The 18,828-nt window shown below is 34.1% G+C and overlaps 1 protein-coding gene across 3 annotated transcripts in view; it reads right to left on the bottom strand.

Annotated features, from left to right (window-relative positions):
- FSD1L (fibronectin type III and SPRY domain containing 1 like) overlaps nucleotides 1-18,828 on the bottom strand; it is a 70,567-nt gene that overhangs the window by 30,575 nt on the left and 21,164 nt on the right. For all 3 annotated transcript variants that reach the window (XM_059925224.1, XM_059925226.1, XM_059925225.1), the window contains exons 4-6: nucleotides 16,299-16,400; nucleotides 8,530-8,552; nucleotides 3,070-3,191 (exon numbers count right to left, since the gene is read on the bottom strand). In XM_059925224.1, the coding sequence (XP_059781207.1) occupies nucleotides 3,070-3,191; nucleotides 8,530-8,552; nucleotides 16,299-16,400 (247 nt within the window). The remainder of the gene's footprint in view (nucleotides 1-3,069; nucleotides 3,192-8,529; nucleotides 8,553-16,298; nucleotides 16,401-18,828) is intronic.

The following is an 18,828-nucleotide window of genomic DNA, read 5'->3' as shown; positions in this document are numbered from 1 at the left end:
GGGAGGAGGGGAAGGATATGGTAACTCTCTGTATTACCTGTTCAATTTTCCATAAACCTAAACTTGTTCTAAAAAACAAAGTATTAATTTTGTAAAAAACTGTAACAATAACAACAAAGGAATTCTATACATGAAAATTCAAAGCAATGTGAGACCTAACAAATAACAAAGTAAACCAAATATCTTAGATACAATAATCAAGATCAAGATGAAAGGAATTTGATATACATTTTAAATCTTCAAGCCTAACTAGTAAGAAAGGGAGGAAAGGAGAGAGGTGGGGCAATTGATCTCCATTAGCTATAGTCTTCAAAGTTGAACTACTGCATGTGTGTAATTGTACAGTAAATACTTGGAATCTGATATATCTTATCAGTAAGACAACAGACAAAGAAATATTTATCATTTCTCATTATGATTAATTTCCTTCATCTGTCTGTAGGGGTTTCGTCCCTATAATACATTACAGATGTTAGTCTCTTGTTACCGGAACATAAGCAATACAGACTTCTATTCATTGCTAAGGGAAGAGATAGAGGCATTCATAAATTTAATATGCTGTGCAGTGCCTACATGTGAGGAAGTGTAATGGCCTATGGCATGTAGTAATTTTATAGCTTTGCTGAGTTAAAACCTGTACTGAATGTCTCAAGAGGCTTGTATACAGGGAGAATCACTTAATTTGTAAGTGGGTCCAGCTAACTCCCCACTATCTATCTCCCAAATTCAGCTACCATTCCAGTAAGAATGTACTGGCAAGAAGATTCTTCTTTCTTGTGAATAATGGCCCCAGAAGAAAGCAAACTTGGGAGGGAAAAAGAAAATTTAGATAATTTAAGAGTGGTATGTCAAATATTCTATAATAACCTATATGGGAAAAGAATCTGAAAAAACGGATATATGCGTATGGATAACTGAATCACTTTGCTTTACACCTGAAACTAACACAACATTGTAAATCAACCATATCCCAATATAAAATAAAAATTAAATTTAAAAAAAGGAGTGGTAGGTCAAATTAAGAGTGACTTGGATCTGATATGTAGGAAGTTCACCCAATATTCTAAACAGAAGTAAGAGAAGAGTTTCAACAAATGTGGAATAAAAGTTCAGGGGAAGATGAATGTTTGTAAACTTGTAATATAAAAATATTAGGAAAGGCAGAACTCTCTTTAGAAATGCGAATGGAAAGCAATTCACAGCGACTTCCATAAAGCAACAGTTAAATTGTGTGGACATTGGTGTAAGAATTCTGCTAATGTTTTTCTCTGCATGTGAATGTAAAAGGACAACTGACATCAACACTGCCACAAACATGTTTCTCTTCTTGGCTGCAAAGGCTCAGAAAGGATATAAACTCTAAGTTTCAATGTATAAATAATGGATTAGAGCAGAAGAAAATGACTGTAATTATTATCATCCATCATCATCACTTACAATTTTCAGACTCAGGTAAGTCCAAAGCTCATTACTATACATAATTCAGTATAGAGTTGGTTTTTGCAGTGTTTACAGAAGGAATTATTAAGGGATGAAGGTATTCATTTTTAAGTTAATCTGATTGGATCTTATAGGAAATTTTTATGCTATAGCAGAATACAAAAAAATTAGTAATATGAATTCACCTTTCATAAATTTTAACAACCTATTATACCTTCCTTCAGGATGAAACTCCTCCACAAAAGGATTTCTTGCTTTTCATTATACCTCATTCCTTCAGACTGTCTTAACAGTTTGCAAAAGAGGAAATCCTAACTGTGCATGCAATCTACTCGACTGTACGGCAGACGTGGCCGTGGTTTGTTAAGCCATCACTGAAAATCCAAGAGAAGGAAAGTAATGGTGAGAGGACTACTTTTTTAGTAGTTTTTTTTTTTTTTTAATCAAACTACTACTACTCATGTGTATATTCACAATCTACCACTCCTGACTCTCCTTCTGAATTGAGTAGTAGTGTGAAAGAAAATATAATGGTTAGGAATTCTGAAAGGCCAATTTACAGGTAGGTATCCACTGACAAGTATGTATACTTCCTTCCTCTACAACTATGATTCCTTCTCTCATCTTTTCCTTCTCTAAACTCCTCTAGAACTTCTGATCTATACCACACAAGTTAATACTTCACTTGTACTACCATTACTAGTTCCATTACAGTTTCATGACTACTAACTTTGTCTTTCCAATCATATTCTAAAGTCCTGGACCAAATCTTCAGAGAAGAAAAGAATGGTTTCATATGATCAACATTCTCTACTCAAAAACAGCTAACCTCCAAAAACCATAAGCCTGTAAGTAAAACACTTCGCTTTCAAGAGATTTCCTGATCCCCCAAATCACCAAGTCCAAATTGTTTTAGCTATCAACCTAACCACATTACTTGATGTTATTAAAAAGAGAATAATGACCGAAAGGTCCTTACCTGGCTCTTTCACACCTGTGGACAATAACTTGGGACTCAATTTCAAATGGTTCTGACTGCTGGAATACCCTCATACTAATACTCTACTAAACCAATGCTAACACATTATTACTGGAAGTAAAATTCCATCTGAACCAGCAACCACCACAATAATGGTAATAATAACCGTTAACATTCACTGCGTGTTAACTATGCGCCAGGTACTATTTCAAGTGCTTTAGAGTTCTCAATTCATTTAATCCTTATAAAAACCCCAGAAGGATAACATCACATTTTAAAGATGAAGAAAATGAGGGAGAGTTAAATAACTTGTTAAGGCTACACAGCAAGTAAGTGGTAGCCAGGATGCAAATCTAGAAGTCTGGCCCACGACTCACTGTGAACCACCATGGCATATTGCTTCTCTCTGCCAAACTAGCAACAAAAGGTATCCCTTTCTGGGATTCTTAAAATGGAATCTTTACTATCAGTAAAATAATCCTCTAAAAATAAAGACTAGCAAATTCAGTTATTCCTTAGCTGAATGAAGAAAAAAAAAAATCACACTATACTTCCTTAATATTTACATTCTAATGTTCATTACAGAAAAATCTTGAAGGAAAAAAAAGGTTTTATAAATAACTTTATATGTAATATATGTACTAACTTACCTGGCAAAAACTTCAAAGTTTGCAGTATCTGTCTTTCCTGAGAAAAATCCACCATTAAATGAGTCATGTTGTCACTGACCTTTGGTTTCAAAGAAAGGCGAAAAGCTGAAGCCATTGTCACTCTACAGAAAACACAAACATAAACATTCTTTTAAAAATAAAAGAATGGGAAGTATCGTATCCTATTTAACTTATAAAACGAACAGATAGAACTTACTTTGCTCTAGTGATTTCAGAAGCTATTAACAAACGTAACAAAACTAAATAGAAATTTGCTTTTAGATCTTTTGAAAATTGACTTAATAAAAAACTGTAAAATATTTTTAAATTTAAAGACATTTAAGATAACCTTTAAAGAACTTTCCTCCAGCCAGTTTTATAAAATTGCATAAAATTACAAATAACTCAAGAGACAAATATCCAAGATAAATCATCTTTAACAGACCCAACAGTCATCTGAACCTCTGTACACTCAATCTGATTTCCTGATGCCAGCCTCACTCCTTTTCATATGCCAAATAATGAACTGTAAATATACCCTGATTCAAACATTCTGCCTAGTTGTCACAGCTATTCCATGTGTCCTTAAATAAAAGTAGAGGTACACTGACCAAATACTGCATAGCTTGGTAGCTGCTATAGGCCATGGATGAGAAAGGAGAGAAGTAAAATTACAATTTTGAATACCATGCTAGTAGGTATCACTCTGATGTATCAACATCAGCTGAATGGAAGGAGACAAGAAGAAACAGCCCTGTGAAACCATATGCCATGGAAATAATAAAAACTCAATAAATATATTTTAGATGAATGTGGTATACAAAACAAAAAAAGAAAGAAGCCATACCAGACATCATTTTACCCAAAGCAGGGGGAAACAGTCTGTCAATTAAAACTAGAGATTAAAAGAAATTCTCATATTCTATTCATTTGTTATTTTATCTCAAATTTCAATTTTTCATATTACAGTAGATTTCCACATGTATCACAAAGTAACTCTCCTTATTATCTTTGGTCAAAGAATGACACAAAAATGCTATTCATGAATGTTGTCCTCCTAGTACAGAATTTGGCAGAGGAAGTAAATAGAGCCGCAGAAACAAAGGGAATACCAGGCCTAGTCATTCAGATCTACCAAACTACCCTAAAGATCAATGGTATGAAAGGTATCAATCATGTTGCTGTATTCGGTTACTTGGGGATGAAAAATGTCACACTGTTGCTGTATTCAGTCATTTTCTTTCATCTTAAAACTAGGAAAGTAGTCACTTTAGTAGTAACAAAGAGTGAACAACAGCTGATCAATTTATCAAGAAAAAAATGCTATGAAAAAACGCTCATCATCGCTAATTATTAGAGAAATGCAAATCAAAACTACAATGAGGCACCACCTCACACTGGTCAGAATAGCCATCATTAAAAGTCTACAAATAACAAGTGCTGGAGAGGGTGTGGAGAAAAGGGAACCCTTCTACACTGCTGGTGTGAATGTAAATTGGTGCAGCCACTATGGAGAACAGTATAGAGGTTCCTCAAAAAACTAAAAACAGAGTTGCCATATGATTCAGCAATTTTGCTCCTGGGCATGTATCTGGACAAAACTATAATTCAAAAAGATACATGCACCTCTATGTTCATGGCAGCACTATTCACAATAGCCAAGTCTTGGAAACAACCTAAATGTCCATTGACAAATGAAAGGATAAAGACGATATGGTACATATATGCAATGGAATACTACTCAGACATAAAAAAAGAACGAAATAATGCCATTTGCAGCAACATGGATGGAACTAGAGACTATCATACTAAGCGAAGTAAGTCAGAGAGAAAAAAATACCATATGATATCACTTATATGTGGAATCTAAAATATGACACAAATGAACTTACCTACAAAACAGAAATAGACACACAGAGAGAACAGACTGTGGTTGTCAAGGGGGAGAAGGGGTTGTGGAGGGATGGAGTGGGAATTCGGGGTTAGCAGATACAAACTATTATATATATCAATAGAATGGATAAACAACAAGGTCCTACTGTATAGCACAGGAACTACCTTCAATATCCTGTGATAAACCGTAATGGAAAAGAATATAAAAAAAGAATATATATATGTATAAATGAATCACTTTGCTGTACAGCAGAAATTAACACAACATTGTAAATCAACAACACTTTAATTAAAAAAAAAAAAAGGAAGTGCTATACTAAAAAACAATTTATGGAGAAGGGAACTCACACTTAACTGAATGCCAAGTATAACGCTGAGCATTTCACACATTATTACTTTAAGCTCTTGGTTCTCAATAATAAAATTTCAGATTACATTAATAAGAAGTTAGGAACAAAGGCTAAATCTTACATATGTTGTTCTAGACAGTCCCAACTATCTTTTGATTTAAAGACTTCTTAAAGAGCTATATTCAGATAGGTACTTGGTAAATGCCCACTAAATCAATGAACAGGTTTGAACTTACTTGGTTGCTTCGAAACCTGATGATTTAAAAGTTTGTTGAGAACTGCTGAGAAAAATATCTGAAAGTATTTTAAGGAATTTAAACCTGAAACTTTATCTGTAAAACTTGATTTAACCATTATGGCCTCTCCTGTGATAAACCATAATGGAAAATAATATTTAAAAATGTATACATCTATGTATACCTGAATTACTTTGCTGTACAGCAGAAATTAACACAACATTGTAAATCAACTATACTTCAACTAAAAAAAAACCCAACAAATAAAAGCATAGTATGTACACTCTTCAAGATAAATCTGGCGGAAAAAATATCACTATGGCCGCAAAGAAAAATTATATCCCCTAAAGATATATCAGAAAGGCCTATCAAAGCCTAAAAAAAGAATAATGACTTTTATTTTCTAGACAATGAAAATTTCAGTCTCCATTAATCAAGTTAGATGTACAACAATGCTATAATTTTCCAAAAGACTGAACTTTTTATTTTTAAACTGAATATATTTAGACAACTGTGCCTCAAAGCCCAAACTAACAACCTAAAATCCACAGATAATTCTCTACATTACAGGATCCATGTGGTTAGGAATGTTTTAATTCACCTTGCCCATTTTTTTTTACTGGAGTATAATTGCTTCACAATGTTGTGTTAGTTTCTGCTGTACAATGAAGTGAATCAGCTGTATGTATACATATATCCCCTCCCTCTCGGACTCCCCTCGCCCAACCATCCCACCCATCTAGGTCATCACAGAGCACCAAGCTGAGCTCCTTGTGCTTTATAGCAAGTTCCCACCTGCTATCTATTTTACAGATGGTAGTGTATTTATGTGAAACCTAATCTCCCAATTCATCCCACCCTACCCTTCACCCCTGTGTCCACACGTCCATTCTCCACGTCTGCGTTTCTCTTCCTGCCCTGCAAAGAGGTTCATATTACCATTTTTCTAGATTCCACATATATGCGTTAATATACAATATTTGTTTTTCTCTTTCTGACTTACTTCACTCTGTATGAAAGACTCTAGGTCCAGCCACTTCTCTACAAATGACCAGATTTCGCTCCTTTTTATGGCTGAGTAATATTCCATCGTATATATGTACCATTAGGTTCATTTCTAATAGTACAAGCTGAACACAAGGATCTCTTCCTCTTAGTTTTATTTTTGCAAAGAGAAAATAACTGCAAGGTTTCTCTCAAAGTCTTTGGACGGCCCAAAGCCTGATTAGGAAGTGACTTCTAACCCAGAAAATCACGGACCAGAGCAGGATTTTGTGCAGTAGGTGGCTAAACAGAAGAATACTCTAGCCAGGGTGGAAGATGGATTACTTATAGCAAATTCCAGCACACATAACCCACATATACCTTATCCAGAAAACTGACCTACCTAGCATCCATTCCTCATACAGCCAATACTTTTCACTTTCAAACTCTCATAATCTCCTTTCTACATCCAGGATTTATAAGAATGATCCAAGTCTTTAAACACTCCCTGATATAAAATATACGAAAAATACTGTATAGTACAGGGAACTCTACTCACTACTCTGTAATGACCTACATGGGAATAGAACCTAAAAAAGAGTGGATGTATGTATATGTATAACTGATTCACTCTGCTGTACAGCAGAAACTAACACAACATTGTAAATCAACTATATTCCAATAAAAATTAATTTAAAAAATAAAATATGCAAAAAATAGAAAAATTAATATTTGTGCTAAGAATGCTATGACTGCCATGTGAATCTTGCCTCTAGTCAAATAAAAGGCCACTAGAAAAACACAAGAGTTGAAGTCTTCAGCCAAGATTAACAATAGCAACACTGGTTTTCACATAATACATACAGAATAATTTTGTGAATTATCTGATGAATAATTTAACCTAGGACTCAAGAGTGGTGCTTTGAAGAGCTGTGCCTTTCAGAGAATTTCATTTTCCTCAAATGAAGAAAGCTTAAGTGATAAATTTCACTACAGTCAATGCTTAGTGACTAGCCAAGCAGATCAAAACCATCCCTTCTGTGATAACCCAATCCAAAATTGCCAACAGCTCTTTTAGCCCTTTCGTATATTCATTACAGCAAGTACTAAATTACCTCTGCTAATCCTGGCTCTACCAACGGTAAAGACCTTTAAGCCAAAGTCTATCATCATTTTCTTTAATATTCTCCTCCCACAAACTAGACAGTAGTGGCATTAGAAATAGAGATGGCACCAGGAACAAGATGGAATGAGAATACAAAGGTGTTAAACAGGAGAGCAGTTAAGTAGGAGAGCAATAGCTCTTTTTTTGTGTGTGTGGCTTTTAAGGACTTTATTGACCCAGTAGGTCCAGTAGGTTGAGTCCAAGTAGTACATCTGAGACACAGATCACAAACATAACGAGTTATCATCAGGCTGGCTTTTGTTGTGGTGGTTGTGATACTGACCAGGGGTCTTGGCCTTCCACCCCACCCCCACCCCCCACCCCCGATCAATAGAAATTGACTAGAGCCCAGACAAGAAATTCAGGCAAGGCTTTATTAGGGCTGCGCCAGCTGCAGGAGGGAGCAAAAAAGGAGAGCTTTAGCTCCTGAGGAACGAAATAAGGCTGTAACGTCTCATAAAATAAGACACACTTATACTGGTAAAATTTAAGAACAACAAAAAGTGCATTCAGGAATATATATGTTTTTAATTATTCAAAATGGTTCCCCAACTACTAGCATAGCTAATTAAGAACTGTACTAAAACTATATTATACCAGAAATGAAATTCTTTTGGAAGTACATAATTGTCAATAACTATGTTTTTTAAAAATCTTGCTGATATACTGTTTATTCCGGAATATATGCAGAAGACTTTTTCTCTTTTGTTTTTTGCACTTCGCCATTAGGTATATTTATTTTAACTAACGAGATTCTAATAAGAAACTTCTTGAATTTCATTTCTGACTTCAATGTTGATACTTAAATAAAAATGTAGGTTTTATACCATACCTATCCTTGATCTGTCTGGCAGCCTTGGAGCAAATCAGGGAGAAGAGAAAGAAGGCAGTTAGTGCTTTTCATGCAAGTTTCAATGGCAGTGACATGCAAGAAAAGTTAGGATAAAAACCCTGAAATAGATTAGTTCATATTCACCAAAACATAAATTACAAGAAATCTGTACAGTTCACATCAGCTTGCATAATGTGATGTTAGAACTATAGTTGGAAATCCAGTCCCGATATAAATCACCTTAAAATAAGGAGAAAAATTTAACACTTCAAACTAATTCCAGATGACTATAAATGTTTTTTCTTACCTTAAGATATCAACACACACCTCCACTTTCATTCAGTCTGACACTCTTCAACTAGAACAATCAATCTCCTTCACGGGGCACACATTTCTATGCATTCTGATGGTTTTCTTATACATTTCAAATCTGCGCTTCACTTTTTCTTCAGAGATCTCTTTCACCACTTCATAATGGTTCTTCCAAGTTTTCTCTACTTGCCTTCACTGGGCAAGGACTTTGTATTCTGAGAGCTTGCCTGCTAACATATAAAACTAGGCTGCAGTTCTACAATCCTTTACCCCAAAAAATGAAGTTGTAATGGCAAAAATTCAGACAAGGAGAAACCAAAGAAACACTTCTAGCAATAGGGTCTTTCCCTCAGATGACTTCATAGAAGCTGCCAACTTAAGCCGACGCTACTTAAGATATCTTTTTTTTTTTTTTTTTTTTTGAGAATGCTAGCACAAGCTTAGGAAGAGGGCACAGCTATTACTCGGTGCTGTATGTTACAGAAAAATGATGAAAAATACATGCAGAAACTGCTGTCCCCTTTAAATTTACATACCATATAATAGGTCCAACAAAAGGTTTTTTCCCCACACTGACCATCATAATTAACAACACATCTAATGTAGAACATGGCTATTATGCTTGATATTCTAACCCCAGTGTCTAGCATAAAGCTTGGCACATAGTAATATTTAATAACTACTAAAGTTAATTGAACATTAATTAGATGTATTCAGCAATGTTTCTGTTGTCTCTCTTCTTCAGTTCTAATATTGTTCTTACTTGGTATTGGTCATTTTTATACCCATCCTAAAATATTCTGGTCTGCACACCTGTCTACACAAAAAGAACAGAATTGAGATTTAGAAAATGAGCACATCACAGCACTATCATAATCAATTCCATGACCTTGTATACTAATCATTCTATTTGGTCCTTAATGCTTCTAAAGACGCATTCCAAGCTCCAAATACTACAGCAAACAACCCAATTCTGTGGCATCTATAATACGTGTCTTAAGTCATACATAAAAGTACAAAGTACCTACTTTGGTACTAGGAATAAGAAATGTTAAAGTCAATTACATGTACATCTGAAACTAATATTGTATGTTGAATTTACCTTTAAAAAGTTAATTACACTGATTTTTTAAAAATTATTGTCATTATAGCTAGAATTATAACTGAAGATTTTTATATAAGTGTGAAAGGAGGGGAAGAGGAGACTCGACTCTGTACTTGATGTTTCTTTACACATGGAGAAAAGTGCCACTAGCCTTACTCTCTATTCCCTCATTTTCTCCTGGGAAGATGATATGACTTAATCCGATTATGAGTCTGGAAGGACAAACTAGAAATAAGTAGCTCAGCACCTTTCCCTCTTTCTGGCAGCTTGCTTGCCCACAGAGAACATATATTCTATATTCGGTTCTTTCCCTCTATTCAGTAAGTTTCATTGAAACAGGCTCCCCTCACACACAAAGACCTGAGGTAGCCCTGTACTTACATCCCTGGGTGGGGTAAGTTTGTCTACTTCTAGGATTCAATATTAGGAAGTGTGCCCATTGATATAAGCCAAATTCTCCAATATCATTTTATTTGGCCTCTTATCAACTTTATTGTTTTGTCTTATTTCCCAATTGGTTTAGAACTTGGTTAAAGGAATGTTACTTACCAGTCACTCCCAAATAACCCAACAATATAAAGACCATTACTGTTTTTAAAACTGACCATAATGATTCAATTTTGTGTCTAGTATTAATTTAGTAAGGTGCCATTTTTTTAGTGCATCTGTGTGCAAGTGTGCACATGTACACATGCATGTAAAGCTTTCATGTTATTGTTTAATATACTAGGCTGTTCATGACAAACCAGAAAATAAATAGATGAAAAGCCATATAATCTAGGAAAAATTGTTGCCCCATGTATTTATATATATAAATACACCCAGTTGGTAAAACTGGAGACCCTCCATGGTTCCTCTTTCATTTAGGTTCAAATTTTATAGTATATATACTGTATAAATGCAGGAGGGGTTGAAGAAGTTATACTGTGCAATGAGAAAAGGATAGAAAGTCTCAAATTATGCAGGTAAAAAAAAAAATTATGCAGGTATTTCAATAAAAGGGCCCAACTTCAAGAAATGTCTTAAATTGGAAAATAGATTGTTTAATTTTTTTCTGGAATTTCTTCTCCCAAAGCAGAAAGCTGTCACATTAAAAGATACACATTAATATGTTGCTTGATTCCTCTAAGTTTCAGTTTCAAGAGTGATGCATTTTTGTCAATTAAACATCTCTACTTAATGAGTACCACCTGATCCCAGGATTTACCACTGCTCTGTCTCCAATACATTTATTTGTATCTACATAATACCACTTCATGAATTATGAAGAGGTCTCAGTGAATACTTAGATTTTTAGGTTATGACAGTGTACACTATTGGAAAGCCTTCAAGAAACATTAGTCCTATTACTTTGCTCAACATCACTATTTTCTATTTCAATTTCAATCACTATTTCGATTTCAATATTCTACTGAAATCCTGTTTGCCAACAATTCATTTCTCTCTATTATCATCAGAGATGGCTCCTTTCTCTCTCTCTCTGAGATTCCCTTCCTCCATCTCTCAAATGTTATTTAAAATAAATCCTACAATTCTGACCCTTTATTTTACCAGTTATGTGAATCTGTCACCTGAGACCACTTCCTTAAATAAAACTGTAATAATAATGGAGAAGTAATCACAAATGGTTCTTTATCACTACCAATTAAATATAAAGTATTTAAACCAGATCTTTTCCCAATCTGCAATGAGTAGATATAGAAACTACTTTCCTCAGTGAATTTATTTCAGCCCTTTGAAGATTAAGGTCTTATTGTTTCTATATTTCTTCTTAATATCTTCATTTTTCTCCTTTTATAGAAAGACATTAGAAGCAAAGTACTCTAAAATAGTTCCATATATGGAGGAGCTAATTAAATAGTCTTTCCTAAACACAATTAAAATAGGAATAATAAAGAAGTTTTAGATCTTGCTTACTGTACTCAATGAATCATTTACCCAAACAGAACAAAATTTGAGATTTCCAAATTTCTTCCCAACCAGCAGAAATTTTTAAACTTTTTAAAAATACGGAGCATTAGACCAAGTTTTAAGAGCTCTGAGTTTCAGCCCATCACATTAACCAGCAAGTCACTTAACTCTTTTAGGACTCAATTATCTCATCTATAAAATGATGAGCACAATGATATCTTTGAACCCTAAACTCCATCCTAAGCCATCTTATGTGTAGATAAATGACTTTTTAAAATTATCTAAAATAAATTAAACATTTTAACAATCTAATTCTCCAAAATACAGGCTGAAATGGAGAAAGGTAGCAAGGGAAAAGTTAGTTAAAATCAGAGCACTGATAAACAGCAACAAAAATAAGAATATATCTGTTTCTGAATGATAACTGCTGAGAGAAAAGTATACTAACATTGTCAAAACAATGAATGTAGCAAAGGCTAGATGTCACATTTTCAGGAGAAGATTTGTCTTGATTTTGATTTGCAGTAAAGTCCAAGAGAGTTCCTACTAAAAATGTGAATGCCACACAACACTGAAGAAACTTTTCAAGTTATGTTTATATGTTCACATTGTTTCATACTTCAGATTATCCTATTAGATTTGGGACAGATAATTTTGCAATCTTTCCTTGAGACAATCTGAAAATGGCTAGGGGGCAAATATTTAATACTTTTTACAATATATTACTGAGACTTCTACCTTCACCCCAAAAATACCATATTAAGGAATAACTTGGGAAATGAAGGGGACTCAGTCAGAGAGAGTAAATAAGAGACCGTTTCAAAGTGCAATTTTCCCTTAGGCAAAAAATACTAGATTTCAAAAAAAATTACTGCATACTGGTTGATTCCAAACATTAGAAGTTTTATATTTCCTATACATATATTTATCTGTTTATAAAAAGCACTATTTTCCAAAAACACGATCATTTAAAAGTCTTCTTCACAAAACCCTAGTAAATAACTTGAAATAAACATGGAATACAGTACCACATACATCTGTACTCTATGACTAAGTACATTTATATAACAGGAGACTGCATTTCTATAAGACATAAACACCTACAAACGAAGTAAAGGTGAAAAATTATAGTTTGAGCTATTCTTAAATATTTAGACTTGTTTTTAAACTGCCTTCATAACTGAAACATTCATGCCTTTTTTTTTTGGCCACACCGAGCAGCTTGCAGGATCTAAGTTCCCCGACTAGGGATCGAACCCATGCCCCGTGAAATGGAAGCACAGAGTCCTAACCACTGGACCGCCAGGGAATTCCCTTCACGCTTTTGTTGATGGTCCTCTCCTCTCCCAGAATTCCTGACTGCAGCCACAGAAGCAGTTTCTGCCAGTACTACTTCTGCTCCCTTGAAGATACTGAGTGAGCTTCCACCCCTCTCCTTATTTGCTCCTTCCAGTGGTCAGAGATTGACACCTGCTGAATAATATTCTAATGGTGAGTTAATGTGAGTCAGAAGTTGGAAATACACAAAATCCTTTCTCCCTTTTCATCTGTGATCTAATCTAGAAGACTGTTTCCCTTTCACCTTACTCTGTACTTTTTTCTCCAGTGTAAGCACCTGTGGGCAGGAAACCATTCCCTCCCTCCTTGTCTGACAACTGAGTTATGTGTGGCAAGATTGGGATGAAGTGGTTAGTTATATTGACTTGGAAAATGTCCCATAAACTCAGCTCTTTTCATAAGTAAAATTCAAGTTCTAAAATTCAAGTTCAAATTCTAAATTCTTTTCATAAGTAAAATTCAAGTTCTAAATTCGGAGGAGAGGGGGAGTTGGTGGGAATATTAATTTTGCTAAGGGATCCATGCAGTGTTCTGCAGGCCAGTTATTAGCAGAAAAACCAAGTCTGCTGGGGCTTTGGCTACTTGTTCATCCAGAAATAAAGCTAATGATCCAGAACTCATTTGCTGGTGATCTTCCTGCATATATTTACTATCAACCAAACTTCTAACAGTTTACTTGTTCACTTTCAGACTGTCTAATGCTGGTAAATAATTAGCATAGCTTTCTGTTCAATTCTCATGCTGATGTACTGCAACATGATCACTTAAATATTAGTATTTAAAATACTCTTTTTGAAGATAATGAAGTCTAAAAAGACTCATGGCCTAGATTTCAGCCTACAATATTTTTTGTCCCCATGAGTTATTCATATTAATCTGCTTTAATCACTTTAATATGAGATATTTGCAAATAATATACATTAAAAGAATTGTTTCCAAATATCTAACAACATACTCCTAGTCCAATAATTAATCTTCCAAGTCATCTTTCCCAACTCTGTCAGCAATTAGGTATCTGAGGCAAGCCTGGAGTCCATGCAGCTGGTTAGGAAAGTACATTTAGTTTTTGACTTGGAATCAAAACATTATCTGGATACTATTTGGATATACTAAGAAAATAATTGCAAGTAACTCTCAGTTAAGCATTTTTCTTGAACAATAAACTCAGATTTCTGGCTAGGAAACACTGACAAATAATTCATTTCAACACATCTCCAAAGGGATCAAGCTACTAGGAAGTACTGCAAAATGCTGGAAGACAAGACCAAAATAGTAAGATAAGAAGCAAAGTGGCACATGAAGAAAATATATTTAAACCACAAGGTGATTTATTTTATCAGAACCTTTCCAATTTACAGTATACTGGAAACAAGTTTTAACAAAGCTGGAAAGAACAAAGGAGAGAGAAAGAGAGAACAGAATCTTTTGAGAGGAAGAAGAAAGGACTCTGAAAATGTCAATGGAAAGAGAAACTTGGGAGAAACAAACTTTTATCAGTTTTTCCAAGCATCAGGTCCTATTTAAATTCACCTGGATTCAAGCTATTTTTGAATACTATGTCCACATTTTATAGTTTTCCTGTCTTCTTCCGCTCTCAGGTGCTCAGCTGTTAATTCTTGCTGCTATGATTATGTCTGTCATTAACAGCTGCCCTACTCCACTAGAAGGGGAATCTGTTGACAACCAGGAAATAAAAAGGAAAAAACCCGAAAAACTTAGTAGTACCATGTACATACTAATAGTCAACAGATTCTGAGACGCTATCATGAATAGAAGATATTAACTCCCACTCACGAACTGTGCGACACTGATTCTGCTGACTCAGACATCTTTTGCTTTCTGCATGTTTTTTTGGCTATGTTCCAGGTATTTGAGGTTATCACATAAATGCCCTCTGAATAGGTGACATATCTATACTTTTAGAATAATTTAGAGTATGATACTATTCCCTCATAATTCCTTTATATAATAAGTCTTACAAAGTGCAAAGATGAATTTTCTTACAACCGACATCCAAATTCAAGAATTAATTAGTTAACTCGTTTACAGCAAAAGAAATTTCCATTCATTTAGTCAAAAGGAATTAATTTTTAAAGTTCATTTTCAAGATGCAGGGATTTAAGTCAGCAAATGTTATCTTCTCAAGGAAGTTTCTTCTACCCTCAAGTTCATAGAAAAATCATAAAATGAAATCAGTGGTGGGCACACATGGATTATAAAGCTACCTTTCAAGCAGCTCACTACACAGTCCACAAAGACCAAGAAAATATCAAACTCAAATATCTTATCTTGATAAGACTACTTCACAGTATATATTTTACTAATTATATAGCTTTATTTCACACTCTTTCATGCCATTTTCTATATAGTCTACATACTTATTCTATATCAAATATCAAATGATTTGATAAACTGGCAATCATTTAAAAATGACTCTACTTAAAGTAAGAAGAAGAATCTAGAATTCAGAATCTCTTAAACACCAGGATCTAGGTTAAAACATTAGCAGTCTTCTTGCTCTACTATTTGTATCTTCACACCAAATATACCCCTTAGGGACCTACATTTTCATATTTTAATAAAGCATTCAAACAATTACTTAAGCTGAACACTGGGACATTTAATAACAAATTTAGTAAGTTTCACAATGCTTTCATATGCATCAAGTGACGATGTTTTCCCAATCAGCTCACTGAAAGGAACACCAACTTAGATTTTTATGAATGTTAATAGCAATATCAATCTCCTTTCCTTAGTTATAAAATGTTTATAACAAAGGTATGACTCGGCTAAAGTACACAAGTACCTTTAAAATAAATGACCAAGGGGGAAGTAACTGAAAAAAAGAGTAACGTCATTCATCAGAATTGAGCATTAAACAAATAATTAATTTGTTCGTGACCCCAATGACACACATTTCTAAGTATATGCTTTGGAATAAATGAACAGCTAGCATTTTACTTAACAAGAACTGCCAAACCTTTTCTAGTATCAGAAATGACTGAATGAATCCAAAATCAAACGGGAAAACACCATTTTCTTTTCAACAAAACTTTCCTTTTTAAGTGGATTAGTTTCATTTTTTTGGTTAGTTTTTTGGTACCTTTGAAAATTCTTCAGGTTCCTTTATATCTAATGACCTTGTTGCAAATTCTAGTAGTTCTTCCGAGTTCTCCAGGGCATTATTACATTGACTAAGCTGACTCTAAAAATAATAATAACAAAAAATCATTAAAATAGAATTTCCTATTGTCATCAGAATCTTAAATATATATTGTTACAATGAATGTTACAATCTTAATAGCAATAATTGAACAAACATTTTAGAGAGGTACTGAAGCAAGGTAATCACTAGTCATATATATAACAAATTTTAATTATCTTAAACTGTCCATAATTTGTCCGGAACAGCTTAATTACATACAGATAAAGATATACTCATCATTTAAAAACAAAAAAGAAAACAAAGCAATTATAAATGGTTGGGGTCAAATTTATTTAAAGATTCTTCTCAATCAGGTAGTCAGAAAATTTAAAGTAAAATATCAAAATAATCCACCTGCAGGCAACATCCTCTATAATGAAGACAAAATTTCTTGATGATATTTAATTAAGCTAAAGTTCATGAATCAAGTTACAGGTACATTCAGTTGAGCACAATCTTAGTACTCCACTTATCACATTACTCAAGTAATACATGCTCCTATAAATGCTAATTTACAGTTTCCAAAACTGGATAACACAGGAAGTGCCTAGATTTCAAAAAAATCAAATAGGAACAAAAAATGGTAACTGTTACAGTGATAAGCTCTGTTATAGTGATGTGTTAATTTCACCTAACACAACCTTTCTTATTCAGTTCTTTCTCTCCCCTCCCCTCCCCCCTTCTCTCCATTATCATTTGTAGATTTAAAACTAAGCCCAGTTATGTGAAAATATTGTTAGTGATACCTTTAAACAAAGAAACGGACCCATTTCTAAGCTTTTAAATGTATCCAAGATTCTTCTTCAGAATATTTATTAATATCTATTCCATATTCAAATCTACTTAATTTCCCCTTCTGATACAAACTAAAGATAAACTACATCTGATTTTATTGGTTTCTGATGTGTCCTGTTTTACTTTGGAAAAGTAGAATAGTTCAGTCATAGTTTGGATTAGAATAGGTTTTCATGTGTCATTCTAAGAACCTAACTACAATTTCATAAAAATACTGCTCTTCCTATGAGTAAGCCTCTTATGAGTTTCAAAGAATTAACAAACCACCATTTGAAATAGAGCTTTATAAAAGCAAAATCACTGAGAATAAGATGGTAGGTGTAAATGGTCCATACAGGATCACTAGGGCAGAGTAAGTCAATGTAGTATAAAAGTAAAAAATACCAAGAAGAATAAATAATATATCTCAAGGAACTATTAAAGTAAAAAAAAACCAATCTGAAGTCAAAGTTTGAAAAAAAATATCTTATTCTAAGAAAATGCTATAAATTTGCTTTGAAGTCAAGAGGGAAAGCAAAAAAAAAGGGAGAACAAAGGATTACAACTTAAAGAGCACTTAGTTATTCAGAGGAATTATTAAAATACCTTAATAAAAACAACATGCTATTGAGTTTGTGAACCCAAAGAAAGAACAGAGATGCTCTATTAACTCCAAATAAAGAAAGAAATGGCATCAGTAGCCAAGTTGTGATTCTTTTTAATACTTGGTTTTCAAACTACCCCAAGAAAGCTTTATGGTTTGAGATCACCATAGGTTTTCCTTTGAACCATAACACAAGAACATACTGAAGAATGAAGTTATGTTCACTAAGCTTACATCTCAATAACTTAAGAGTTTTATTTTACAGCCTACTGTCCCCTCAATATCCTGTGCTCTCCCCTAGATAACCATTTCTATTAAAAAACTGTGAAAGGAGCTTCCGTGGTGGCACAGTGGTTAAGAATCTGCCTGCCAATGCACGGGACACGGGTTTGAGCCCTGGTCCAGGAAGATTCCACATGCCGTGCAGCAACTAAGCCCGTGCGCCACAACTACTGAGCCTGCACTCTAGAGCCCATGAGCCACAACTACTAAGCCTGCATGCTGCAACTACTGAAGCCCACGTGCCTAGAGCCTGTGCTCCGTAACAAGAGAAGACACTGCAATGAGAAGCCCATGCACTGCAACGAAGAGTAGCCCCTGCTCACCTCAACTAGAGAAAGCCCGCACACAGCAATGAAGACCCAGTGCAGCCAAAAATAAATATAAATAAATAAATAAATAAATTTATTTTAAAAAAATACATTAAAAAAAACTGAAAATGTTTGTGCCATTGAGAAGAAAAGTCAAGTACTAAGAATCACAAAGGATAATAAAAGGATGGAAAAAATGGAATCGCTATAAAAAATGAAGATCTGAAATGATGATAAGGAAGAAAAGATGGTGCTAACATCTCTGCAGTCACCACTTCCAAAGAGTATTTAGAACTCTGTTCCTCTCATTTTCTGCAACATTTTGAATCCCCCATCAATATTCAACAACTTATGATGAATTTGATAGAATACTTGATCAAAAAATCAGAGTAACATCATCTCATTTAAAAAGAGCCCAAATGCAGTTTGCATGGAAGACTTCCACGAATCAGATCAGTTG

The sequence above is a fragment of the Balaenoptera ricei genome, chromosome 6, assembly GCF_028023285.1.
Source record: "Balaenoptera ricei isolate mBalRic1 chromosome 6, mBalRic1.hap2, whole genome shotgun sequence".
NCBI classification, from domain to species: Eukaryota; Metazoa; Chordata; class Mammalia; order Artiodactyla; family Balaenopteridae; genus Balaenoptera; species Balaenoptera ricei.
The sequence above is the reverse complement of the archived record's forward strand: the minus strand, read 5'-3'. Positions and strand labels throughout refer to the sequence as shown.